The 22,944-nt window shown below is 51.2% G+C and overlaps 3 protein-coding genes across 4 annotated transcripts in view; 2 read left to right on the top strand and 1 right to left on the bottom strand.

Annotated features, from left to right (window-relative positions):
* Nucleotides 1-7,850: 7,850 nt before the first annotated feature.
* The window catches only part of LRRC38 (leucine rich repeat containing 38), a 54,791-nt gene continuing 39,697 nt past the window's right edge, over nucleotides 7,851-22,944 (bottom strand). For both annotated transcript variants that reach the window (XR_015695180.1, XR_015695183.1), the window contains one exon: nucleotides 7,851-9,449. The gene's annotated coding sequence lies outside the window, so the exon portion shown is untranslated. The remainder of the gene's footprint in view (nucleotides 9,450-22,944) is intronic.
* On the top strand, nucleotides 10,869-13,549 carry LOC148042636 (arylacetamide deacetylase-like 4). The gene is made up of 4 exons (XM_087702704.1): nucleotides 10,869-11,210; nucleotides 11,771-11,987; nucleotides 12,181-12,244; nucleotides 12,745-13,549. The coding sequence occupies exons 1-4, from the start codon at nucleotides 10,938-10,940 to the stop codon at nucleotides 13,517-13,519; spliced, it is 1,329 nt and encodes a 442-aa protein (XP_087558830.1). The 5' UTR covers nucleotides 10,869-10,937; the 3' UTR covers nucleotides 13,520-13,549.
* Nucleotides 18,008-22,285, top strand: LOC106553035 (arylacetamide deacetylase-like 4). The gene is made up of 4 exons (XM_087701880.1): nucleotides 18,008-18,043; nucleotides 19,292-19,508; nucleotides 20,132-20,195; nucleotides 21,511-22,285. Exons 1-4 carry the CDS (start codon nucleotides 18,023-18,025, stop codon nucleotides 22,283-22,285), a joined length of 1,077 nt encoding a protein of 358 aa, XP_087558006.1. The 5' UTR covers nucleotides 18,008-18,022.

Below are 22,944 nucleotides of genomic sequence, written 5' to 3'. Positions count from 1 at the left end.
CCTAACCCTAACCCTAACCCTAACCCTAACCCTAACCCTAACCCTAACCCTAACCTAACCCTAACCCTAACCCTAACCAACCCTAACCCTAACCCTAACCCTAACCCAAACCCTAACCTACCCTAACCCTAACCCTAACCCTAACCCGCACCCTAACCCGCACCCCTAACACGCACCCTAACACGCACCCTAACACGCACCTAACACACCCTAACACGCACCCTAACACGCACCCTAACACGCACCCTAACACGCACCCTAACACGCACCCTAACACGCACCCTAACACGCACCCTAACACGCACCCTAACACGCACCCTAACACGCACCCTAACACGCACCCACCCTAACACGCACCCTAACACGCACCCTAACCCTAACACGCACCCTAACACGCACCCTAACACGCACCCTAACCCTAACACGCACCCTAACACGCACCCTAACACGCACCCTAAAGCACCCTAACACGCACCCTAACACGCACCCTAACACGCACCCTAACACGCACCCTAACACGCACCCTAACACGCACCCTAACACGCACCACTAACACGCACCCTAACACGCACCCTAACACGCACCCTAACACGCACCCTAACACGCACCCTAACCCAACCCTAACCCTAACACGCACCCTAACCCTAACCCTAACACGCACCCTACCCTAACCCTAACACGCACCCTAACACCACCCTAACACGCACCCTAACACGCACCCTAACACGCACCCTAACACGCACCCTAACACGCACCCTAACCCTAACCCTAACCCTAACCCAACCCTAACACGCACCCTAACCCTAACCCTAACCCTAACCCTAACCCTAACCCTAACCCTAACACGCACCCTAACACGCACCCTAACCCTAACACGCACCCTAACCCTAACCCTAACCCTAACACGCACCCTAACCCTAACCCTAACACGCACCCTAACCCTAACACGCACCCTAACCCTAACACGCACCCTAACCCTAACCCACCCTACCCTAACCCTAACCCTAACACGCACCCTAACCCTACCCTAACACGCACCCTAACCCCTAACACGCACCCCTAACCCTAACACGCACCCTAACCCTAACCCTAACCCTAACACGCACCCTAACCCTAACCCTAACACGCACCCTAACACGCACCCTAACACGCACCCTAACACGCACCCTAACACGCACCCTAACACGCACCCTAACCCTAACCCTAACACGCACCCTAACCCTAACCCTAACCCTAACCCTAACCCTAACCCTAACCCTAACCCTAACCCTAACCCCTAACCCTAACACGCACCCTAACACGCACCCTAACACGCACCCTAACACGCACCCTAACACGCACCCTAACACGCACCCTAACACGCACCCTAACACGCACCCTACACCCTAACACTCACCCTACACCCTACGCACCCTAACACGCACCCTAACACGCACCCTAACACGCACCCTACACCCTAACACGCACCCTACACCCTACGCACCCTATGCACCCTAAACCCTACACCCCCTAAACCCTACACCCCCTAAACCCTACACCCCCTAAACCCTACACCCCCTAAACCCTACACCCCCTAAACCCTAAACCCTGTGGTTTGAGGAAATGATACACAAACACATAGATTTTACACCAGAGGTCTTTTTATTGGGAATTATACCAGAAATCTATAACAAAGACTTAAAATATTTTATTCTAAAGGTTCTACCAGCAGCTAGAATTGTATTTGCAAAAAACTAGAAAAATGAAACAATACCAAAATAAGAAGTTATTCGAAAAATAATGGAGTGTGCTGAAATGAGTAAATTTACATTTGAAATTGGAGATCAAGAAGACGAGCCATTTTATAAGATATGGGATTTGTTTTATCAGTGGCTCGGGGGGAAAAAATCTGGAAATGAAAAATGTTTTACTTATGTTTTAATTGAAGGAGCTAAGTGATAATAAAATTATGCTGTGAAATAATTAACAATGATACACATATGAATTGAATACTTTAGAACTTTTTGTTTTTGTTTTAAAATAGCAGTAGCAATAGCAATAGCAGTAGACTTATATACCGCTTCATAGGCCTTTCAGGCCTCTCTAGGCGGTTTACAGAGTCAGCATATCGCCCCCAACAACAATCTGGGTCCTCATTTTACCCACCTCGGAAGGATGGAAGGCTGAGTCAACCCTGAGCCAGTGACCTGCTGATCTAGCAGTAGCCTGCAGTGCTGCATTTAACCACTGCGCCACCTTGGCTCTTTTTGGATGGATAAGGATAACAATGAATTTATGTATACTTGATAGAGGATTGGTGATATAATGTATAACTCTAAGAATATATTATAAAGATATGTTGTTGATGAATAATTTCAATAAGGAAGTAATTAAAAATTGGTATATATATGAAGTGACTATTTAGAATACCTTGTTAAAAACAAAGGAATTACATCTTTGTTTGAAGGTTGATGTACAAGGACAATAATGAACATAAACATACTCGATAGTTGATTGGTGGGATTATATCTAATTGAAAAGAGTGATATACAAATATAAAGGGTTGGTAAATCTCTTTCATATCAGGATCTGTGATTATATAAAGGTATATTGTTATTAAACAGACAATCAAGAATGTAAGGGAATTAGGTTTATTGAAACCTAATATTTTTTTAAAAAAATATTAATTGTAATTGAATATATGTTGTACAATGAAAGTGAGGCATTTAGTTAGATGAAAAATCTGTGATTGTAAATGTAATTGAGAATATGGATGCAAAAACACTTGTAACCAAACGACATGCTGTATGTAATGGATGAGATCATCCTTTTTATATTGTTTTTTGTTTAAAAATAAAAAACAGATTGCAAAAAAAAATGTATGTTTTAGATACATTTATTCAATTCGTGCCTGTTTTTATACATATATGGTCTTTGCCATAATAAACCTCATGTTGCCAATAGTATCTATCAGGCTTCTTGGCTAAATGTAGCTCTGCATAATTAATGAAACCAATGACTTACCTTTGATGTCTTCAGTTTTGACTGATTTTACTCAGTGAGTGCCTCTGAAATAAATAAAAAATCAACATCAACAAATGTCCACCTGGTGCTCAAAGACTAGAAAACTAATTCGACAATTTGACAAAGGAGCTTTTATGTGCTTTATCCTATCAGTGAAAAAAGCAAGATACAATGAACTGGAATGTTGTGCCCTTGAGAATACCTCAGACCGCATTTTTCTACTGTTCCCAAAGATATGGCCTCCAGCCCCTGGAGTTTCTCTTACTCTCCAAGAACAGGAACTTAACGTTGCCTCAGGCCCTGGGAGTTTACCTTCCAGCAAGAAACTTAGGTCAGTTCCTGGACCTTGAAGCAATTTTAGTTAATAACCTCAAGCTCCGCCAATATTTTATTTTACTCCCTAAATACTTGGCTAAAAAACAATTCAGCGCCCAGAAGTTTGCCTCGTTTCCCTGAGGGAAAAACACTTTTCCTGGGACTGAGTGAGGTAACTCGCCATAGGTGAGCTGGGGTAATTTGGAGTCCTTTAAAATAAGATGCAGAGATATTGCCTCAGCCATTTCTGGCGTTTTGCTCCTAAGCGTAGTTTACTCCTAAGAGTATTTTTACTCCTAAAAACTAACTTTTAAGAACTCTCCCGCGCCCTTGCAGCGGCGTCTCTTTCGAAGGCCCGAGAGTCTCCGGAAAGTCTTGGTAACCCAGGTCAGGGTTGAGTACCATGAACCTGGGGTTTGGGGTTGTTGTCTTTTTTGTTCTTCCTCTCAAGAAGAGGAAAAGGGGACTTTCTGCTTTTATTTCGCTTCTCCGAGACACGTGGCGGCGTCGACCGCTCCTGCTTCTGCAGCCTGCTGATTTTCTAAAATGTCCCCGTCCCCCTCGGAGGGGGGGGATGGTAGAAGTCAATCAGCCAATCCGAGGGAGGGATTTCCGAAGCAGCCAATCGATGTAAATGAATGTGGTTAAAAAATATGAGCGCGAAAGAGAGTGCCAAAGGGGCATTTCCAAAGGGCAACGTACCATTAAAAAGATTTCAATGCAATAGCACCTGCGATATCGACTTTCGACGTACGAAACGCTTCCCTGCTCTTCTTGAAAGATAAAAATTTTAAGGGCTGCTGCTCCTTCTTTCGCCACGAGGTGGCGCTGTAAACTCACCTGCGATAGGCAAACTGCTCTGGAATTCTCCAAATCCATAGAGCTTCTTCTGTTGCTTTGTGCCTTTTGCATTTTCTTGTTCTACGTGTGAAAATCGAAAGTTTCATGAGCTGTACGCTGTAATCATCACAATTATGACACATCACGGCTTGAACTATCTTGCTTTGCGTGTAATGAGTCTATGTCGTATATTAGTTTCACCTTTTAAGTTGCATTACTGAAATAACCCTAGGAGTTTACCCTGGGAGTTTATCTTCCAGCAAGAAACTTAGGTCAGTTCCTGGACCTGAAGCAATTTTAGTTAACTTTTGCCTTTAGTTTGTTGAAATAAATGTCCTTCTGGGTTCGGCTCCAAGTGGGGAAAAAGACACTGGAGACATGGAGGCTGCTTGGAAAGATAGTTTATTGATGGACAGGGCCACGTGGCTTGAGCCCTGAACAGAAAAGGTGATCACAGGCTTCAATGTTGGTGGAGAAGAAGAGAAGGGAGGACTGAAATCCTGAGTCTCTGGTTTTATCCCCTCTCTGGCCTTTGATCTTGAGCTTGTATTCTGACTGATTGTCAGACTCCCTAACCCTGACCCTGACCCTGACCCTGACCCTGACCCTGACCCTGTAATGTGGAAATATAAAAAGTTTAAGGGCTGCTGTTCCTTCTTTCCCCATGAGATGGCAATGTTGTCTGTAAACTCACCTGCCATAGGCAAACTGCTCTGGAATTCTCCAAACGAATAAACCTTTTGAAATTTCTTGTTCTATTAGCAGACATGAGCGGATGTGTCGCGTTTTGTATTTCTTGCTCTTTTTAAAAAGCAACGTTTTGGGGGCTCTAGAAACTAACGTTTTTCGGAGCCCAAATTGAAAAACTCACCAGGGGACTCCATTCACGGTGGCATTTCATCCTCAAAAATGGTACTCTTTGCTATTTTAAAAAAATCAGGTGTTTTGCACCCAAAGGAAAGGACGAAAACTCCTGACTCTGCGGTACCAAAAATGGGAGCTTTGGAGGCAACACGTTTTGGAGGCCAAAAAATGATTCCCTAGTGGGATTGCTCTCCTTATCAGCTGTTTCGATCGTGGCCCCTGAAGCAACAAGCAGAATCCTATAATGCTAATTTATGCAAATTAATCCTCCATACAGCTAATGATGAAGTCATAAAACATATTTAAAAGATTTCAACAAAACAGCGCCTGCGATATCCACTTTCGCCGTACAAAACGCTTCCCTGCTCTTCTTGAAGATTAAAAGTTTAAGGGCTGCTGCTCCTTCTTTCGCCACGAGATGGCACCGTTGTCTGTAAACTCACCTGGAATAGGCAAACTGCTCTGGAATTCTCCAAATCGATAAAGTTCTTGTTGCTTTGTGCCTCTTGTTCCACACTAGCAGAAATCGTGTGGATGTGTTGCGTATTGTGCACTGCTCAAAAAGATAAAGGGAACACTTAAACAACACAATGTAACTCCAAGTCAGTCACACTTCTGTGAAATCAAACTGTCCGCTTAGGTAGCAACACTGATTGACGATCAACTTCACATGCTGTTGTGCAAATGGAATAGACAACAGGTAGAAAGCCTAGGCAGTTAGCAAGACATCCCCAATAAAGGAGAGGTTCTGCAGGTCGTGACCACAGACCACTTCTCGGTTCCTATGCTCTCTGGCTGATGGTTTGGTTGCTTTTGAATGCTGGCGGTGCGTTCGCTCTAGTGGTAGCGTGAGACGGAGTCTGCACCCCACACAAGTGACTCAGGTAATGCAGCTTATCAAGAATGGCACATCGATGCAAGCTGTGGCAAGAAGGTTTGCTATGTCTGTCAACGTAGTGTCCAGAAGACAGGCCAGTACATCGGGAGACATGGAGGAGGCCGTAGGAGGGCAACAACCCAGCATCAGGACCGCTACCTCCACCTTTGTGCAAGGAGGGGCAGGAGGAGCACTGCCAGAGTCCTGAAAAATGACCTTCGGCGGGCCACAAATGTGCATATGGCTGCTCAAACGGTCAGAAACAGACTCCATAAAGGTGGTATGACGTCCACGGGTGGGGGTTGTGCTTACAGACCAACACTGTGCAGGACGTTTGGCGTTTGCCCGAGAACACCAAGATTGGCAAATTCGCCACTGGCCCCCATTGCTCTTCACAGGTGAAAGCGGGTTCACGCTGAGCACATGTGGCAGACGTGACAGGATCTGGAGATGCCGTGGAGAATGTTCTGCTGCCTGCAATGTCCTCCGGCATGATGGGTTTGGCAGTGGGTCAGTAATGGTGTGGGGTGGTGTTTCTTTAGGGGGGAGCACGGCCCTCCGTGTGCTTGCCAGAGGTAGCCTGACTGCCGTTAGGTACCGAGATGAGATCCTTGGAGCCCTTGTGAGACCATATGTTGGTGCGGTTGGCCCTGGGTTCCTCCAAATGCAAGACAATGCTAGACCTCGTGTGGCTGGAGTGTGTCAGCAGTTCCTGCGAGACGAAGGCGTTGATGCTATGGACTGGCCCGCCTGGTCCCCAGACCTCAATCTAATTGAGCACGTCTGGGACATCGTGTCTCGCTCCATCCGCCAATGCCACATTGCGCCACAGACTGTCTGGGAGTTGGGGGATGCTTTAGTGCAGGTGTGGAAGGAGATCCTTCGGGAGACCATCCGCCACCTCATCAGGAGCATGCCCAGGCGTTGTAGGGAGGGGGAGGCCACACACACACTACTGAGCCTCATTTTGACTTGTTTTAAGGACGTTACTTCAAAGTTGGATCAGCCTGTAGTTTTTTTTTCCACTTTAACTTTGAGTGTAACTCCAAATCTAGGGTTGTTAAATTTGATTTCCATTGATAATTTTTGTGTGATTTTGTTGTCAGCGCATTCAACTATGTAATGAACAAAGTATTTAATAAGAATATTTCATTCATTCACATCTAGGGTGTCTTATTTTTGTGTTCCCTTTATTTTTTTGAGCAGTGTATTTATTGCTCTTTTTTAAAATCAAGCTTTTTGCACCCAGAGGAGAAAAACTCATAACCCCGTGGTCAGAAAAATGGCTGCTTTGGAGGCCAAAGTTTTTTGGAGCCCAAATTGAAAAACCCATGAGGGGACTTGATTCGGAGGGGGGGGGATTTCATGCTTAAAAATTACATTTCTTGCTTTTTTTAAAATTCAGCTTTTTGCACCCAGAGGAGGAAAAAACCTGTTGGTCCCCCCCCCATGGGATTTACCCATGTATTTCACCAAGAAACATAGAGGGTAGGGACTCAAAAAGTCGCCCCCCCCTCCTAACCATACCCATGGGCTAGGAATCCATTGGCGTGATTGGTTTATCTCTCTGAATTCAAGGGGGCCTAACTCTAACCCTAAGTTGGTAATTTTCCCCTATGGGATTTCCTCATGTATTTCACCGGAAAGCTTAGAGGGTGGGGACCATTGGCGATGATGATGGAGTTAACCGAAGCACTTAAAAAACAAAACAATGGAAAGGCTGCAGGCCCGGACGGGTTGCCAGTGGAATTTTACAAGATGCTTCAGGAATCGTTGTAAGAACGAGGTGATGTGGGAGAGCAGGATGCCCAAATCATGGTCAGAAGCATATATTACGCTTTTGCCAAAATAGGAGGCTGATTTATCACAAATTAAGAACTATAGACCCATCTCCTTGTTAAACTCAGACTATAAGTTATTTGCTTCAATATTAGCAGAAAGACTCAAAAAATACTTAAATTGTTTTATTCACCCTGATCAAAATGGGTTTCTACCAAAGAGACAAATTGAAGATAATGTGAAAATAATTCTGGACACTTTGGAGTATTATGAGGCACACCCCGAAAAACAAATGGCTTTGATGTTTTTAGATACACAGAAAGCATTTGATAATGTGAATTGGTGATTTATGTTTTTACAACTGGAACAGATGAATTTTGGTAAGAAATTTACCCAAGCCATACAAACCATATATTACAAACAAACAGCAAAGATAATGATAAATGGAGAACTGACAGATTCTATTGAAATAAAGGAAGGTACGAGACAAGGTTGCCCACTATCACCTCTTAATTATAAGGATTTAATAATAAATAATAATAACCTTAAAATGACATTTAAAAAGTTTTTCTTTTGCTGGCTGATATACCTGCTTGGACCACAGGGGGCGCCGTTTTCTGTCCCTTAGTGTTACGTTGTGGGCTCTACACAGAGGAGCGTAGAGTGGCGGTGCTTTTGCTGGCGCTCTGCACTTTGCGCTCTGCACTCTGCTTCTCCCTCTCCACGATCCTGGGCGAAAGAGGGGGGCGCGAACCCACCCTGTTTTTCCCCCTAAGCGATAAAACATAATTGCGCCTACAAGCGTTTTTATGGGTTTTTTTCTCTCTCAACTTTGGCTGAGGAAACTATATTGGGTCAAAATCCCCTGAATCCCGCCTTTTATCAAGGCCTTTTGCAACCCTAAAAATCAGTGGTGATGATAATGTTTCTGTGGGTTTTAAGCAGGCCATACGAGGCTCCAGCACGTTACCGCAACTGTCAAGAGGGTTTAATTCTGCCCACCCTGCCTGCAACCAATGACAGGTCCTTTCATCTGGGATTAAATTATGGATGATGGGTCTTATCAGCAAGGGAACTGAAATGAAGTGACCAATGTATTTATCAAATTTGTATGCTGCCCATCTTGCTATGAAGTGACTCTGGGCCTTCCATTCAAGCCGTGGCTTCAACCTCAACGTGGAGGGGCCGATCGCCACCTGCCTCCTTCCCTGGACTGGCCAGGTTGCAGCCTCCCGCCTCATCCCCACCCTCTGCTGCTGCTGCTGCTTTCACGCTGGCTCCTGGGACTTGCTCCATACTCCTAAAGCACCCCAGGACGTCAAAGAGGGCTAACAAAAGCAGAAAAGCCAACGCTGATGAGGTCATTTTCAGGGCCACTTTGTGCAGGGAAGTTTACCCCAGGAACACGGAGATGCGATCTCTCTGATGGGTAGGTTCGCCTTCCTAGTTATGAGAAGAACTCAAACCTTGTTTGTTTGTTTGTTTCTGGGGTCTACAGAAACGGCCTCAACAATGCAGGTTTGGGGGGCTTTTGCTGTGTGTGTGTGTGGGGGGGGGAAATCCAGGATTTCAAATCCTCAGAAAATTTCATATTTTTCTCCAATGAGACATTCTGTGCTTTCTGACGAGATCCATCCATGACGAGCCTTCCATTCTTCTCCAGTTTCTTTTTCTCACTCTATATTTTGTTTCCACTGTTTCACTGTGAGACAGAAGAGAGTCAAGGAGAGGACTACCAAATCTGAAGACGATGCAAAGCTGGGCTAATGCTCTGGAAGAGAAGAAAGGTGTTAAAAAAGACCAGCCAGAGGGAGGGGAGATGACACAAAGTGAGTGAAACTAGAACAGGGAACAATATTATCCGTCTGGATAAAAAAAGGGGTCCAGATTTCCACAAATGTGCTTGTTTTGCTTTGACGAAGGGGACAGTCGCAAGACGTGGAATGGAGAGCTAATCATTTGTTCAAAGTGCAAGATTCAATAATTAACAAGAGCAAAATAAAATAGGTTAAATTCTCACCTCACATCTGTCCAGTAGAGCTGACTGGTCCCCCGTCTCCAAATCTTGCGCTGCACTAGCAAAAGCACCGGGGAGACAAAGGGAGACACCGAGGGCCTGGACTGAATTGGGAAACCTTGGAGGGCCTATTTATAGACTCCGGTGTGGCTCCGAATACTAACAGCCAAAATCCAAAGGATGCAGAACTTCATGAACACTCGTTCAGCAACCGTTTGACAGGGTGGTGGGGCTGAATGAGTCCCATTTATGACGGGTCCTCAAAGTTCCAGCTGTCCCACACTCAGGTGATCCCAATCCAGGTGCTTGGCGTTTGGCTCCCAGGGCAGCTACCGTCTCCCTCGGTCACTACTGTGACCGTCCCTGCTGCCTTCCATAAGGAACGTCCGTGGGGAAAGTTGCAGGGGGCTCTCGTAAGTTGCTCCCACTCGGGCTACCTTTTCCCCAAGGCTACGGAGTACGAGTTCCCAGGGGTCTTGCACTTGGTAGCGTACGTTTCCCACAGCACCCTGCCTAGCCTGGCTCCATAATGCCTACTTGCGCTTCTGTGGCACTATGCTGGCCACTCACAAGCATCATGCCCTCTCACGCCTGGAAGCAGCCACCCCCCCCCCCGACCGGTGACATTCGTGCAACATGGGACCACTGATCCATTGGCCAGGGAGACAGAAGTTCAGCAGAGCCAGAATGATAAGATTTGGCTGTCAATCACAGTTTCCATAAAACGCAAGTTTAGGCTTGCTGCTGATTTCCTAGTCCGGCCTAGGGAGGGAGGCTGATGGCCGGGCCTGCAGTTGAAGAGGTCCCGTCTTCTTCTGATTGCCTTAAAGTGCTGGAGCCCAAATGGCAAACTTCCTGGGAGAGAGTTTCCGGGACTGTCTGGAAGAGGAAGCCATTCCTCTGGCTGGGAAGGCTGCTCAAGGTAGCTGATCCAGAGGAGAATGGCACGAGGAGTCCACAATTAAGAAAAGGATGCAGATATAAATAGCCTTGTCTTAATCAGAAGAAACGAGGACAATCAAGTGGGATGAAACCGGTACTGACAGATATAAGCTCAATCATTGGATTTTGAAAGACGTGGGTTTCTTCAGGATTCTGCAAGATAACTTGCATCATTATGTCAGATTTAAGCCATTAATAAAAGCATTAATCACCCAGGGACTTCATCCCTCCTTTACTCTTCTATTTCTCTAATGAACACATGGGTAGGACAGTCCTACCTGAGAGCAACCCACACACCTGATGGACTATAAACTGGCAGGCTTAAGAAGGCATAGGAAGACTTCAACCTCTCTGGTACCGAAACAGCCTGCTATCTCTCTTCCCATGGAGATGGAGGCCACCTTGAGCCAAGCGCTGTGGATGCTGGCCCTTCCCTTCAGCGCCTTGGTTACCCTTTTGCTCCTCGGCTGGACCTTTTACTATGACTTCACCAGGACGCAAATCCCGCCGGGAATCAGCCAGGGGACAAAACTGCGCCTGATGAATTTGACCATGAGCCTCGTCCTCAGACTGGTAAGAGTCTCCTTCCCTGGACTTCCTCCGGCTTTGCTTTCCCTGGTTCTGCCCGGCCAACACGGGCCTTGGCTGGCTGAGCCTGAGGGACCGGGAGGGGCAATTTGCAGAACTTGTAGGAAATCCCAAGGGGGGGGGCAAATAATTGGTTTCTGCAGATTGCCTGGAATCCCCCCCCCTTGCCACATTCTTGCCCTGATCTGGTTGTCGGCCAGTAATGCTGCCTTCCCCACCTTGAGCGGAGGAATCCCACCCACCCCTCCCTCCATTTGCAGCCCCCTCAAATCTCTGGGGTGAGCCGATGGCCCCCTTCATTGAGAAGAAGGCACAGTTACCTGCTACCCATGTCCCAAAATGTCTACAGGCTTCGACAGCACATTGATTGCCAAATATTTCCTCTGCAGTTTTATCACTTCATTCTGTTTTATGTTGGTGGATGGAAAAATGACTTTGAAAGTTATTTCTAAGAAAGAAGCAGCGGAAATCAGCTTTGGAGCGCATCCCTATGAATCCTTCATGGGTTACGGGCGGGTCTCTCTCTTACGTTTCCCCCTGAACAGGCCCTGGTTCTGGAGAAGTTTGGCATCTGCAACAAATACGTCATCTTGAGGCAACTCATGGACGGGATCCCCCCGGGGAGAGCCCCCGACCTGACCATCGAGGAGATGCTTTTCGAGGCGGTCCCCGTGAGGGTCTATTGGCCCAGGAGAGCAGGTGCCGAGCGCAGGCGAGGACTGGTCTGGATCCACGGAGGAGTGGGCTTCTTTGGGAGCCCCCGTAAGTCCTGCAAGCGTTCCATTGCGGAGGGTCAGGCGGATCTTTCAGCTCAGGGGTCCATTCCTCTGCAGCCTCCAAGGACCCCGGGGGGAAACGGGGGGTGTGCTCAGATAGAAACCTACACGTTGTGAATGGGAGAAGTGGGGCGTTCTCACCTGAGAGCCAATGCACCCCATTCCTTGTGGTATTTCAGGAGCCTACGAAAGGTTCTGCCGCTTCATCGCCCGGGAAAGCTCCACGGTGGTCGTGTGCATCAGGTAAGTGGGCTCCAGTTGGCTGTGTGTCACATGACAGGGACTCCCCCCTCCCTGGGCAGTGGCCCCATCCTGTGCACAGGAGGCCCTTCAGGTGGCTAAGGATGCCCCTTGCCACCAGAGCAGTCTTTGAGGGTGGGGAACCTATAACGAATCAAGAAGAAAATGCAGAGGCCTGCAAGCAGGAGGAGAATTACTGCGGCCAAAGAAAGCGAAGGCAGAACCAACTGCAATGGGCTCCTTGGGTGCAATCCCAGAGCAACCGGAGCAGCCCTGGAACACCGGCGGAATTGGCAAAATCACCTTCGGTGAATCTTAACAAAGATACCTTTAAAACCACCTGCTTGTCCCAGGTCTTTAGAAAGGACTCGATGGGAAAATAGAAAGGCCAAATCCAGGCTAAATAGCTGGCTGACTACGCAACGAATCCACAGCCACAATAGGAATAAGAGGGAGGCCGATGCGCTTGTAAGGTTCTTCTTTTGGCTTCTCTGTTGCTGCAGATACCCCTTGGCCCCGGAGCACCCCTACCCGGCTCAGCAACTCAGCTGCTACGCTGCCGTGGCGCACTTCCTGAAGAACGCGGGGGGCTACGGGGTGGACCCCCAGCGGGTCGTGCTGGCTGGCGACAGCAGCGGCGCTGCCATTGTGGCTGCCATTTCCCAGCAACTGGTGATGAGGAGCGACCTGCCGCCTGCCAGAGGCCACGTCCTGCTCTACCCTTTCCTCCAAGCTCTGGACTTCAACCTGCCTTCCTATCAGCAAAACCACTCCGTTCCCGTGTTATTTAAGAAGCGGATTATCCATCTTGGCATGCTTTATCTTACAGGAAGGAATATCAACGTGGATGAAATTATGGGCAATGCCCACGTTCCCCAGGAGCTCAGGGCAAAGTACCGGAAATGGATCAGCGCAGAACTCATCCCGGAGGAGTTCAAACTCTCGGCTCAGGAGCCCTTTGTACCCCGTCCGTTTTCAGAAGATCTTTACCAAGCGTGCAAAAGAGCGTTTGAGCCCACGTTTTCCCCGCTCCTGGCGGAAGATGCCGTCCTCCGGCAGTTTCCAGAGACTTTGCTTCTAACCTGCGAGTACGACGTATTCCGAGACGACGGCCTACTCTACAAGAAACGCCTGGAAGGGAACGGCGTGCCTGTCACCTGGCATCACCTGAAGGACGGCTTCCACGGGACCTGCCTGCTGACCGGTTTGGGGCCCCTGGAGTTTCCCAGTACCAGGGAGAGCATGGAAAGCATAATCCAGTTCCTGGAGCGCTTCTAGAAAGCCATCAGCCTCATTCCTCCGCCTTGTTTTCCCTCTCCTTGCCCCACAGACCCTGTGAGTTCACCCAGTTGTCCTGCTTACCTGGCCTGAAGACCACCAACCGTCGCCTTCCCTTTCATAGCCCACCACTCGGGCAGCCTGGTCTCAGTGCTGGGTGTCGTGCCATGACAGTGTGGCTCCCCCCATTACGGGGAAGGAGGATCTCCCAAGTGGGCAGTCGAAGGGGCCGAGGGGCACGGCCGGGAGAGTGCCCAGATGCCCAACGGTCGCAGTCTCCATCTCCTTCCGGACAGGGACTGCAGCTGACGGGAGAATTGGTTTGGTGGAAAACCGAGTGCAGCTCAGGCAATCTCTACTCCCACAGGTAGAGAAAATGAACGGGAAAGCAAAGATACAGCGGCCGGCTTCCTGTGCCCCTTCCGAGCTTCAGTAAACACGCAAACCACCCGTCCCGGCCTGCTCCTTTCACTCAAGAGGCAAAGGGGAGGGGCAGGGAGGGGTGGCGGCCACAGAGAGGTGCAAAGGGCAGGACCAGGCTGGCCAAAGGAGCTCCTTGAGGCAGGGCTGGGCAGGGAGGGAAGGCTCCTTTGGTGGGTGGGCAGAAGACCCAACAAGTCCTGGGGTGGGAGGGATCCCTCCAGAGGGCCCCAAGCGGGCAGTCCCTGCCCTGGGACCTTCTGCCACTGGGGGCAACCGCTGTCTGCAGGAGAGGAGGAGGAGGAGGAGGGGGAGGCAGAGTGAGTAAAGAAGACCCACCTTAGACCCCAGCCCCAGCCTGAACCAGACCAAACAGCCACTGATTCCATCCAGCAGCCAAGAGACCTCCCTGGGGGTGGGGTGGGGGGCACGGAGCCCCTCAGGCAGAGTCCCCAATTGGCTTCACTTCCTTTAGAGACAAGCAGCCTTTTCCCTCCCGGTGTTGCCCGGAGCTGTTTTAAATCCATGGTGGGACTTTTACCCGAATGACATTGTGAGATATAAAACCCTCAAATCCTCACAAGGCAGAAAAGAAGACGGGCGTACAGTTCAAAAGTTTATTTTGAGAGCGTTTGCAAAGGGAGCCTCCGACTCTCTTCCCAAGTTGGAGTGAGAACAAGGAGAGCAAGAAACAATAATCCAGCTATGCGTCTTATGCCTCCTACGAAACGCAGGCCCTGCCTAGGAAGCCTGTCTACAGCCTGACGCAGGCCATGCCTAGGAAGCCCCCCCCCCACCCCACCCCCCGACTGTCTTCAGTCACTTCTGTAGTCATTTCTTCCCTCCAAGGGGTCATCGTGACAATCCCTACCCAGCAACACCGTCTTGCTTGCCTGCAGCCTCGCCCTGGCCAGGTGAAACTCCTACCTAACTGAACTGTGGCCTGGCCATCACCTACTCTTCTACGGAGTGCATTTTGTGGTTAATTTGCAACAGTAAGAACATCATAGCTTATCAACACATTAAACACTTTTATACAAGTGTTTATTTCCTTCAACGTCTTGAGGGTTTTCTTTATAGGGGGGCATCTCTATTCCATGTGCGTGCGTGCGTGCTCACTAAATGTGACTCCAGGAAGAGTACAACAATAAAAACGGAACATAATCGTCCTCGTAAAAACAACCAGGAAGGGTGACCGGGGGGGGGGGGGGCTCCAGAGGGCAGCAGGTGCCGTAACAGAGAAGGGTTTTGCCTCTGCACCCCACCAGGAGACACTGGAGAATCCCTCTCGGGGGAAGCCAGAAGGGAAGGGGGGGCACGTGGGGAGGGAGATCCCCAGCACCTGGAGCTGCGTCCAGGAGACGTGGCTGCAGCCCACAGAATGAAAGCATCCCACGCCTGGCCTTCCAGTTCAGCCCCACGCTGAGCGCATGGCCAAGGAAGAGGTAAGCCGGACATGGAGGCTGGCCAGCAGCAGGGTCTGGTTGGGAGAGAGAGCCAAAGAATTTCAGGTGCCCGGAAAAAGGAAGGCCAAGCGCACACCCTCACAGCCTGGCCAGAATTGGGCGGAAGCCTCTTCTGCCCATCCAGACCCCCAAAGCCTCCGGGCAATGCTTGCGTTTCTCTTGAGGGCCCCAGAGGCATCTCCACTGAATCACTGGAAAGGGCTCCCCAATCCCAGGGGGCCCAGGGAAGTTCCCCAATCCAGGTTTGATTGGGACAAAGCGCTCCCCCTCCCGAGCCCTCGGTCTCCTCTCTCCCAGACCTCGATGCCCCCCCTTCCCCTCCCAGCCTCCCAGACCCTCCCCAAGGCTCCCTGTCTCGGCTGCCTCGGAAGCCTCTGGCCAAAGAGGGGTGGGCGGCCAAGGGGAAGGACGCCGGGGAAGGGCCCCTCTCCCTCCAAGGTGGCTCTGCCTGTCCGGCTGGGGATCAGAGGCCCAGAAGCGGAAGCCCACAAACAGGTGAGTTGGCCAACCTGCTTCTTTTCACCGCTCTCCGCACTGACATTTTTATTTCGTTACAATTTCGCAGGTCCCTAAGGCAGGGCGGCCAGGGGGCTTGGGCAGGGCAACCTTACTGACTGGATTCACGGACACGCATAAAGGTCAACATAGAGGTTCCCCTCGCATATACGTACTAGTCGTTGTTGGCTCTAGGGGGCGACGGTGCTCATCTCCGTTTCAAAGCCGAAGGGCCAGCGCTGTCCAAAGACGTCTCCGTGGTCATGTGGCCGGCACGACTCAACGCCGAAGATGCACGGAACGCTGTTCCCTTCCCACCAAAGGTGGTTCCTATTTTTCTACTTGCATTTTTCACCTGCTTTCGAACTGCTAGGTTGGCAGAAGCTGGGACAAGTAATGGGAGCTCCCTCCGTTACGCGGCGCTGGGGATTCGAATCTCCCAACCTTTCTGATTGATAAGCTCAGCATCTTAGCTGATATATAATAATATAATAATATAATATAATATAATATAATATAATATAATATAATATAATATAATATAATATAATATAATATAATATAATATAATATAATAATATAATATAATATAATATAATATAATATAATATAATATAATATAATATAATATAATATAATATAATATAATATAATATAATATAATATAATATAATATAATATAATATAATATAATATAATATAATATATGATAGAGTATATATACTAAGGGGTGGAATAAAGGAGAGCCTATTTCCTATCCTCTGTGCAAGAAAAAAGCCTCAAGATCCCTGGAGCCACATTTCTATTTGGGCCTTCGATGTCTGGGGCTCCTGTCCATCGGTGGGGCCAGCCGGTGCTCCTGCAGTTAACCCTTCCGCTGGTCACCCCTGGCGTGCCTCCTCTCCTCCGCCTGCTGACCTGAAGAAGGTTGGGCTCCCCAGATCTCTCCCGCAGGCCGTCTTTCAACAGGCGCGGCCGTCAGAGGAGCCCCGAGGAAGAGCAGGTTCGCTGCCAAGGGGAGGCAAGGCAGCTTCCCCAGGCTCAGTTTGGCCCACCTGCGGGGGAGAAGCATTTGTCAACTCAGGGGACCAAGGAGAGCAAGAGGGACCCCCTCGGCCTCTCCTCTGCTCCCCTTCGCTGCGCCTTCCTTCCCTTTCCACTCTATGATCTTCTGTTTGCATACAGGTAGTCCTTGACGTAGGACCACAATGGAGTCCAAAATCTCCGTTGCTCAGCAAGACAGTTGTTTCATAAAGACAGGCCAGTTGCCAACCAGCCGAAATTTTGATCACATAACAATGGGGATGCTACCATGGTCGTAAGTGTGGAAAAGTCACTTTTTTTCAGTGCCACTGTAACTCCGGCCAATAAATGAATGGCTGTAACTTGAGGACTACCCCTATAAGTATTAGATTCAACTTTCTCCATCCAATAATGTTATAAAACCCTACAAGGGTTTTCTCCATCCTCAAGGAAGGGCAGAGAGCTGCGTTCGGGGTTCTGCAGTTGAAGGGAACCATCCCAACTGAAAACTCCACTTGGCTTCAACCTTCCTTGAGGGAGTTTTTGTCTCAGAATCAACGCAGATCCTCCTCTTACGAAACGTGGCTCACAGCAGCTCACCTGGGGCAGAACCTGCCTCTCCAGTCCATAATTAAGGGATAGAAACGAACGCTCTCCTTTGATCTGCAGGGTGATCATCCGGTAGAACGAGGGTGAGGTTGGCCCATGGCTTCCTCAGGACTAGAAGGATCTCGGAGGAGGCCTCTTTGCTAAGAGTTGCATTATGAATGACATAAAGGTGCCAAGCGCACAATTAAAACCGTGAAAGGGAAGGCATGGAGCTGTGCCCATCTCCCGCTCTTTGAAAGGACGGCCTGGAAGCGCAGCCCACCCAGGCCGAGATCGAAGGAGACCGAGCGGTGACCCCTTCGTCCAGAGCCTTGACCTTCCCGTGGAGGCGGAGATGACCTTAAGCCAAGCGCTGTGGATGCTGGCCCTTCCCTTCAGCGCCTCGGTTGCACTTTTACTCCTCGGCTGGACCCTTTACTATGACTTCACCAGGACACGAATCCCGCCGGGCATCAGCCAGGGGGCAAAACTGCGCCTGATCAATTGGATCATGAACCTTCTTCTCAAACTGGTAAGCCTCCTTCCCCGGACTCCGGACTCTGCCTGGCCGGCCTCGGCTGGGGCCTCCCGGGGGTCCAAAGAGAAAATTTGCAGCATTGGTAGGAAATCCCAAGGGGTTTTGCAGATGGCCTGGAAGCCCCCTCCCCTTTGCGCCACCTCCAGCCAGGAATCCCACCCATGCCTCCCTCCCTCCCTCCCTCCCTCCCTGCTGAGGGGTCCCTTTGCAGCATCCCCCCTGGACAGCTCCTGTAGGCCGGGCCTCCTGGGTCTCCGAGTGCAGAGCCCCAGGCCGACCCACAGATCCCTGGACTGCTGCTTCCCATTTCCCCCATGCCCCCTTTCCTTGGCATCGGGCGTCCTTTTCCAACTGAAGAACACAAGCCGTGCCCCGATGGATTGGATCCTGCGGTCTGCTTTCTCAAGGGCCAAACAACAGCTCAGGCGTATTATCCCAGCACATGGCCTTGGCAGGCCTTTGCCACCACAGCCCTGGTGACCAACATTTATGACCTCTGGCCTTGGATGCAGGTCTGCATGGTGTCCGAGGAAACACTGCCGACAGTTGGCAAAGCTGTTGTACATTAGGATTATGCGGAACAAAGTAAACCCAACACGAAATATCCATTTAATCGGAACTGCCAAAGAAATCTGATGAAAGGGCCCAAGCCGAGTAATTAGTCCGTTCGGTTTGGGTACCCACAATACCTTCCAACGGGAGAGTTTGAAACTGTGGGGCAAAGGTCATTTGCCCAACCCCAAGAGCCTCTGGAACCCCCAAGGTATTCGGTGCGTCTGATTGGATCCTTCCATTCGCTTCCGTGCCTGGATCTGGGGATCCCATTGGATCAAATCCTCCCGTGGCTCCGAGGTGGAAGAGGGCAAGGCGCCTGTCCCTCTCCTCCTCCGTGCAATGAAGCCAGCCGATTTCTCCTGCGGGGGGGGGAGGGGTCTGCCTCCCACCCGAGCGGGCCGAGGCGGGTGGAGGGACGGTGGGCAGCCTCTCTGGGGTGAGTGGTGTGGGTGGCCACTGGGGGCTGCAGGCGGGCTGATTGCCTCCCATGCCCACAACCTCTGCAGGTGCGTTCCCCCTCCCCATTGCGATTCATGGAAAAGAAATGTTGTTTTTCCCTCCAGAAGGAGGAGAGGAAGGGAGCGAAACCAATCATCCTGGGAACTGGCTCTGGGCGGCCTCTGCATAAACGCTTCACACTTTGCCCAGTTAGACTCCGGATTCCTTGTTTTCCCCCCCCCTGAGCAGGCCGTGGTTCTGGAGAAACTTGGCATCTGCCCCCAATACGTGGTATGGAGGCACATGATCAACGGGATCCCCCCGGGGAGAGCCCCCGACCTGACCATCAAGGAGATGCTTTTCGAGGCGGTCCCCGTGAGGGTCTATTGGCCCAGGAGAGCAGGTGCCGAGCCCAGGCGAGGACTGGTCTGGATCCACGGAGGAGTGGGCCTCTTTGGGAGCCCCCGTGAGTAGCACCTGCCGGTTGGCCAGAGGGGCTGAGATGGAGGGGGGGGATGCTCTTCGTGCAACAGCCCCAGGGGGTGCCTGGATAAACAATTGAGTCTCTCGTCAATCAATCAACCAACTCCAAAGGCTCTTTTGAAAGACCCTGGACGTTAACATGCAAGCAGATGAGAGGCCTTTCCTTCTCAGGTTTTCATTGGCAAGGCTTCCTCACCGTTTTTCCCTTTAAAACATCTAAAATAAATTGTGCCCCCCCCCAACACGCACACACACACTTGATGGTGTAAATAAAATAGTTTCCGATCAGTCTTTTGTAGCTTTCAGCTGAATCTTAGCATGAACATTCATTTATTTCTCCAAATAAGACCTTCCACATTTTAATACTCAGCTGTCGGGTCCAGATCAAGGTTTCTTTTGCTTTTGCCTTTGAATGGCTGAAAGGCCCCCGAAAGTCCTCGACCCTTTTCTAAATACGTCCCTGCACCCTAGAAAACCTCCTCCCCCTCCTCCTCCCCCTCCCCCTCCAGGAATGCCTGTCTCAGCCTTCGCACGGAGGGGCTGCTGTAGTGAGACAGTCTCCTCTGGAGATCAGGGCAGCCACGTGGTCTTTCGGTTGCCTTCCAGGAGCCTACGAACGGCTGTGCCGCCTGATTGCCCGGGAGAGTTCCACGGTGGTCGCGTGCATAGGGTGAGTGGCCTCAGATTGGCTGCCTCACAGGAGGCTCAACTCCATCACGGGCAGCAGCCTTTGGCCTGCAGCCAGCCAGCCCCTCTCGGTTCCACATCTGCAGCTGGCTGTGCCCCAAGGATGCTTCCAGTCCCCCGCCCCCCCCCTTGAGAACCTCCCCTCCCAATTTAAGCTCTTTAGGGAACTGGGCATGCTGGGTGGCTGTTCTGCATTCACTGCTCTGCTCAGGTTCCCTGAGGGGGAGGGGAGGGGCAGAAAGGGCCGGTGGCCTTTTTGGAGGAAAGAGACTTTCTGGAGCCATTCTGGGTGGCTTTCAGACCAGGGCGCAGCTCAGAGATGGTCTGCGTCATGCTTGGCCTTGGGCAGTCCAGGAGGGGGGCACCTATCCTTGTGCTTTGGGCACCGTTGATCGGGTGCCCGCCTGGACCAGTTCCGGGGTTAGAAGTGGGGAGGGGGGTTGGGAGGGGGAGGGTGTCCCCCAGTCTGGGCTTGAGAAGATGGCAGGAGCGGCCAGTGGGGGCAACCTCTTGTGCCCACGAGGCTTCCGAGACGGCCACCTTGCCCCTGGAGCACTGCAATGCGTTCCATCTGGGGCGAAGACCGGGCGAAAGCTACCGCTTGTCCGGATGGCACTGAGATTTCGTCTTCAATCATTTCCATCCGCCCTGGAGGGTCAGGTGGGAAGGGGGCAGTTCAGGGCCCCTCAATTAAACAGGGTCATGATGGGGACCGAGGAAAGGTGCCGCCTCCTCCCCTGCCGCAGCCCCTGCCCTCACCCTGGGGACCCCCACAGTTCCCCACCCTTACCACCGACTGCTGTACCAGCCCCCAACCTGCCCCCCCCACCATTCCTACGGGTGCCCGCAGGCCCTGGCCCGCTCTCAGTGGGGCCATTTGGTCTCCTACTGGCCTGAAGCTGCCGGCAGAAGCCACCAGTGCTGTTGCCTCCAGTAGGTGAGGCTGCTCGCCACGCAGCCACCCACGCTGCATTTAGGGAGGCTCCACCAACAAAGGGCGCCACCTGCAGGATGGCGAGAACAGCCCTGGGGCCCCTGGGGCAGCCTCTGCAGGGAAGCCCAGCCTCATGTGGCAGCGCCCGGGGCCCCCATTGCGAAGAGCATAAAGGGGATTGCTGGTCCTGGAGCTGGCTGAGCAGCAGCCGAGCCCTGCCAGTCCCGGGAGCCTGCGTGGACAGTAGGCCGAGGCCTGGGGGAAGGCCGAGGGCAGAAGCAGGGCACGGGCTGCTTCGGGGTGGCCCTGGGCAGGCGTATGTTCGGCTTGTAAGGTTCTTCCTTTGGCTTCTCTGTTGCTGCAGATACCCCTTGGCACCGGAGCACCCCTACCCGGCTCAGCAACTCAGCTGCTACGCTGCCGTGGCGCACTTCCTGAAGAACGCGGAGGGCTACGGGGTGGACCCCCAGCGGGTCGTGCTGGCTGGCGACAGCAGCGGCGCTGCCATTGTGGCGGCCATTTCCCAGCAACTGGTGATGAGGAGCGACCTGCCGCCTGCCAGAGGCCACGTCCTGCTCTACCCTTTCCTCCAAGCTCTGGACTTCAACCTGCCTTCCTATCAGCAAAACCACTCCGTTCCCTTGTTAATTAGAAAGCAGGCTCTTTCTCTCGGCTTGCTGTATCTGTTAGGAACTGATGCCAGGGTGGATGAAATTATGGGCTATGCCCACGTTCCCCAGGAGCTCAGGGCAAAGTACCGGAAATGGATCAGCGCAGAACTCATCCCGGAGGAGTTCAAACTCTCGGCTCAGGAGCCCTTTGTACCCCGTCCGTTTTCAGAAGATCTTTACCAAGCGTGCAAAAGAGCGTTTGAGCCCACGTTTTCCCCGCTCCTGGCGGAAGATGCCGTCCTCCGGCAGTTTCCAGAGACTTTGCTTCTAACCTGCGAGTACGACGTATTCCGAGACGACGGCCTACTCTACAAGAAACGCCTGGAAGGGAACGGCGTGCCTGTCACCTGGCATCACCTGAAGGACGGCTTCCACGGGACCTGCCTGCTGACCGGTTTGGGGCCCCTGGAGTTTCCCAGTACCAGGAAGAGCATGGAAAGCATAATCCAGTTCCTGGAGCGCTTCTAGAAAGCCATCAGCCTTGCCTGATCCGCCCAAGGGATTCCGGCTTCTTCTCCCTACTGCCAGGAGAGGGGGTCCCTCTTGGGGGTGAAGAATCGAGGCAGCTCATGCGGGGGACCCTTTTAACCACTGCAGCGTATAACCCTAATGCTGGGCGTGGGGACTCGGGCAGGAGCACCAACGTTTTCCAGGGAGGAAGAGGAGGCGCCTTCCAGGGAGAGGCACCCTGGGGGGACTGGGGGAGGGGAGGGGGGAGAGGTTCAGGGGAGCCCCACCTTGGAATCTCTGTGAGGGAAGAAGGTTGCAGCTGCACCTGGGGAGATCCTGTCCCTTGGGGCAAGCATGGACCCGTCCAGTTTTCACATGTTGGCTTTGGGCTACAGTTTTCTGTCCTGCAGGCTGATGAACGCAGCTAAGAAAGTAAAGGAAGTCAAGGAACTAAATGCATTTATTTTAACAATGTGTATAAATCCTTCTGCATTGGACCGCCAACATGTTCACCATAGGGGAAAAGTTCCCGAGGTCTTTCGGGGGCTGCAGACCTGTGGCAGGGAGGCGGCCTGATATACCTTCCCCCCTTAATGACCCCCATTCTTAGCCAGCCTTCCCTCCTGCCCCAAAATCTGGGTTAAGTGAACGGATGAGGCACAAAAGCCTTCGAGGGA

This window comes from Thamnophis sirtalis, unplaced genomic scaffold, assembly GCF_051295495.1.
Source record: "Thamnophis sirtalis isolate CommonGarterSnake01/CBP01778 unplaced genomic scaffold, rThaSir2_p1.2 scaffold_15, whole genome shotgun sequence".
In the NCBI taxonomy this organism is placed as follows: Eukaryota; Metazoa; Chordata; class Lepidosauria; order Squamata; family Natricidae; genus Thamnophis; species Thamnophis sirtalis.
Note: the sequence above shows the minus strand (reverse complement) of the source record. Positions and strands in the feature narration are given on the sequence as shown.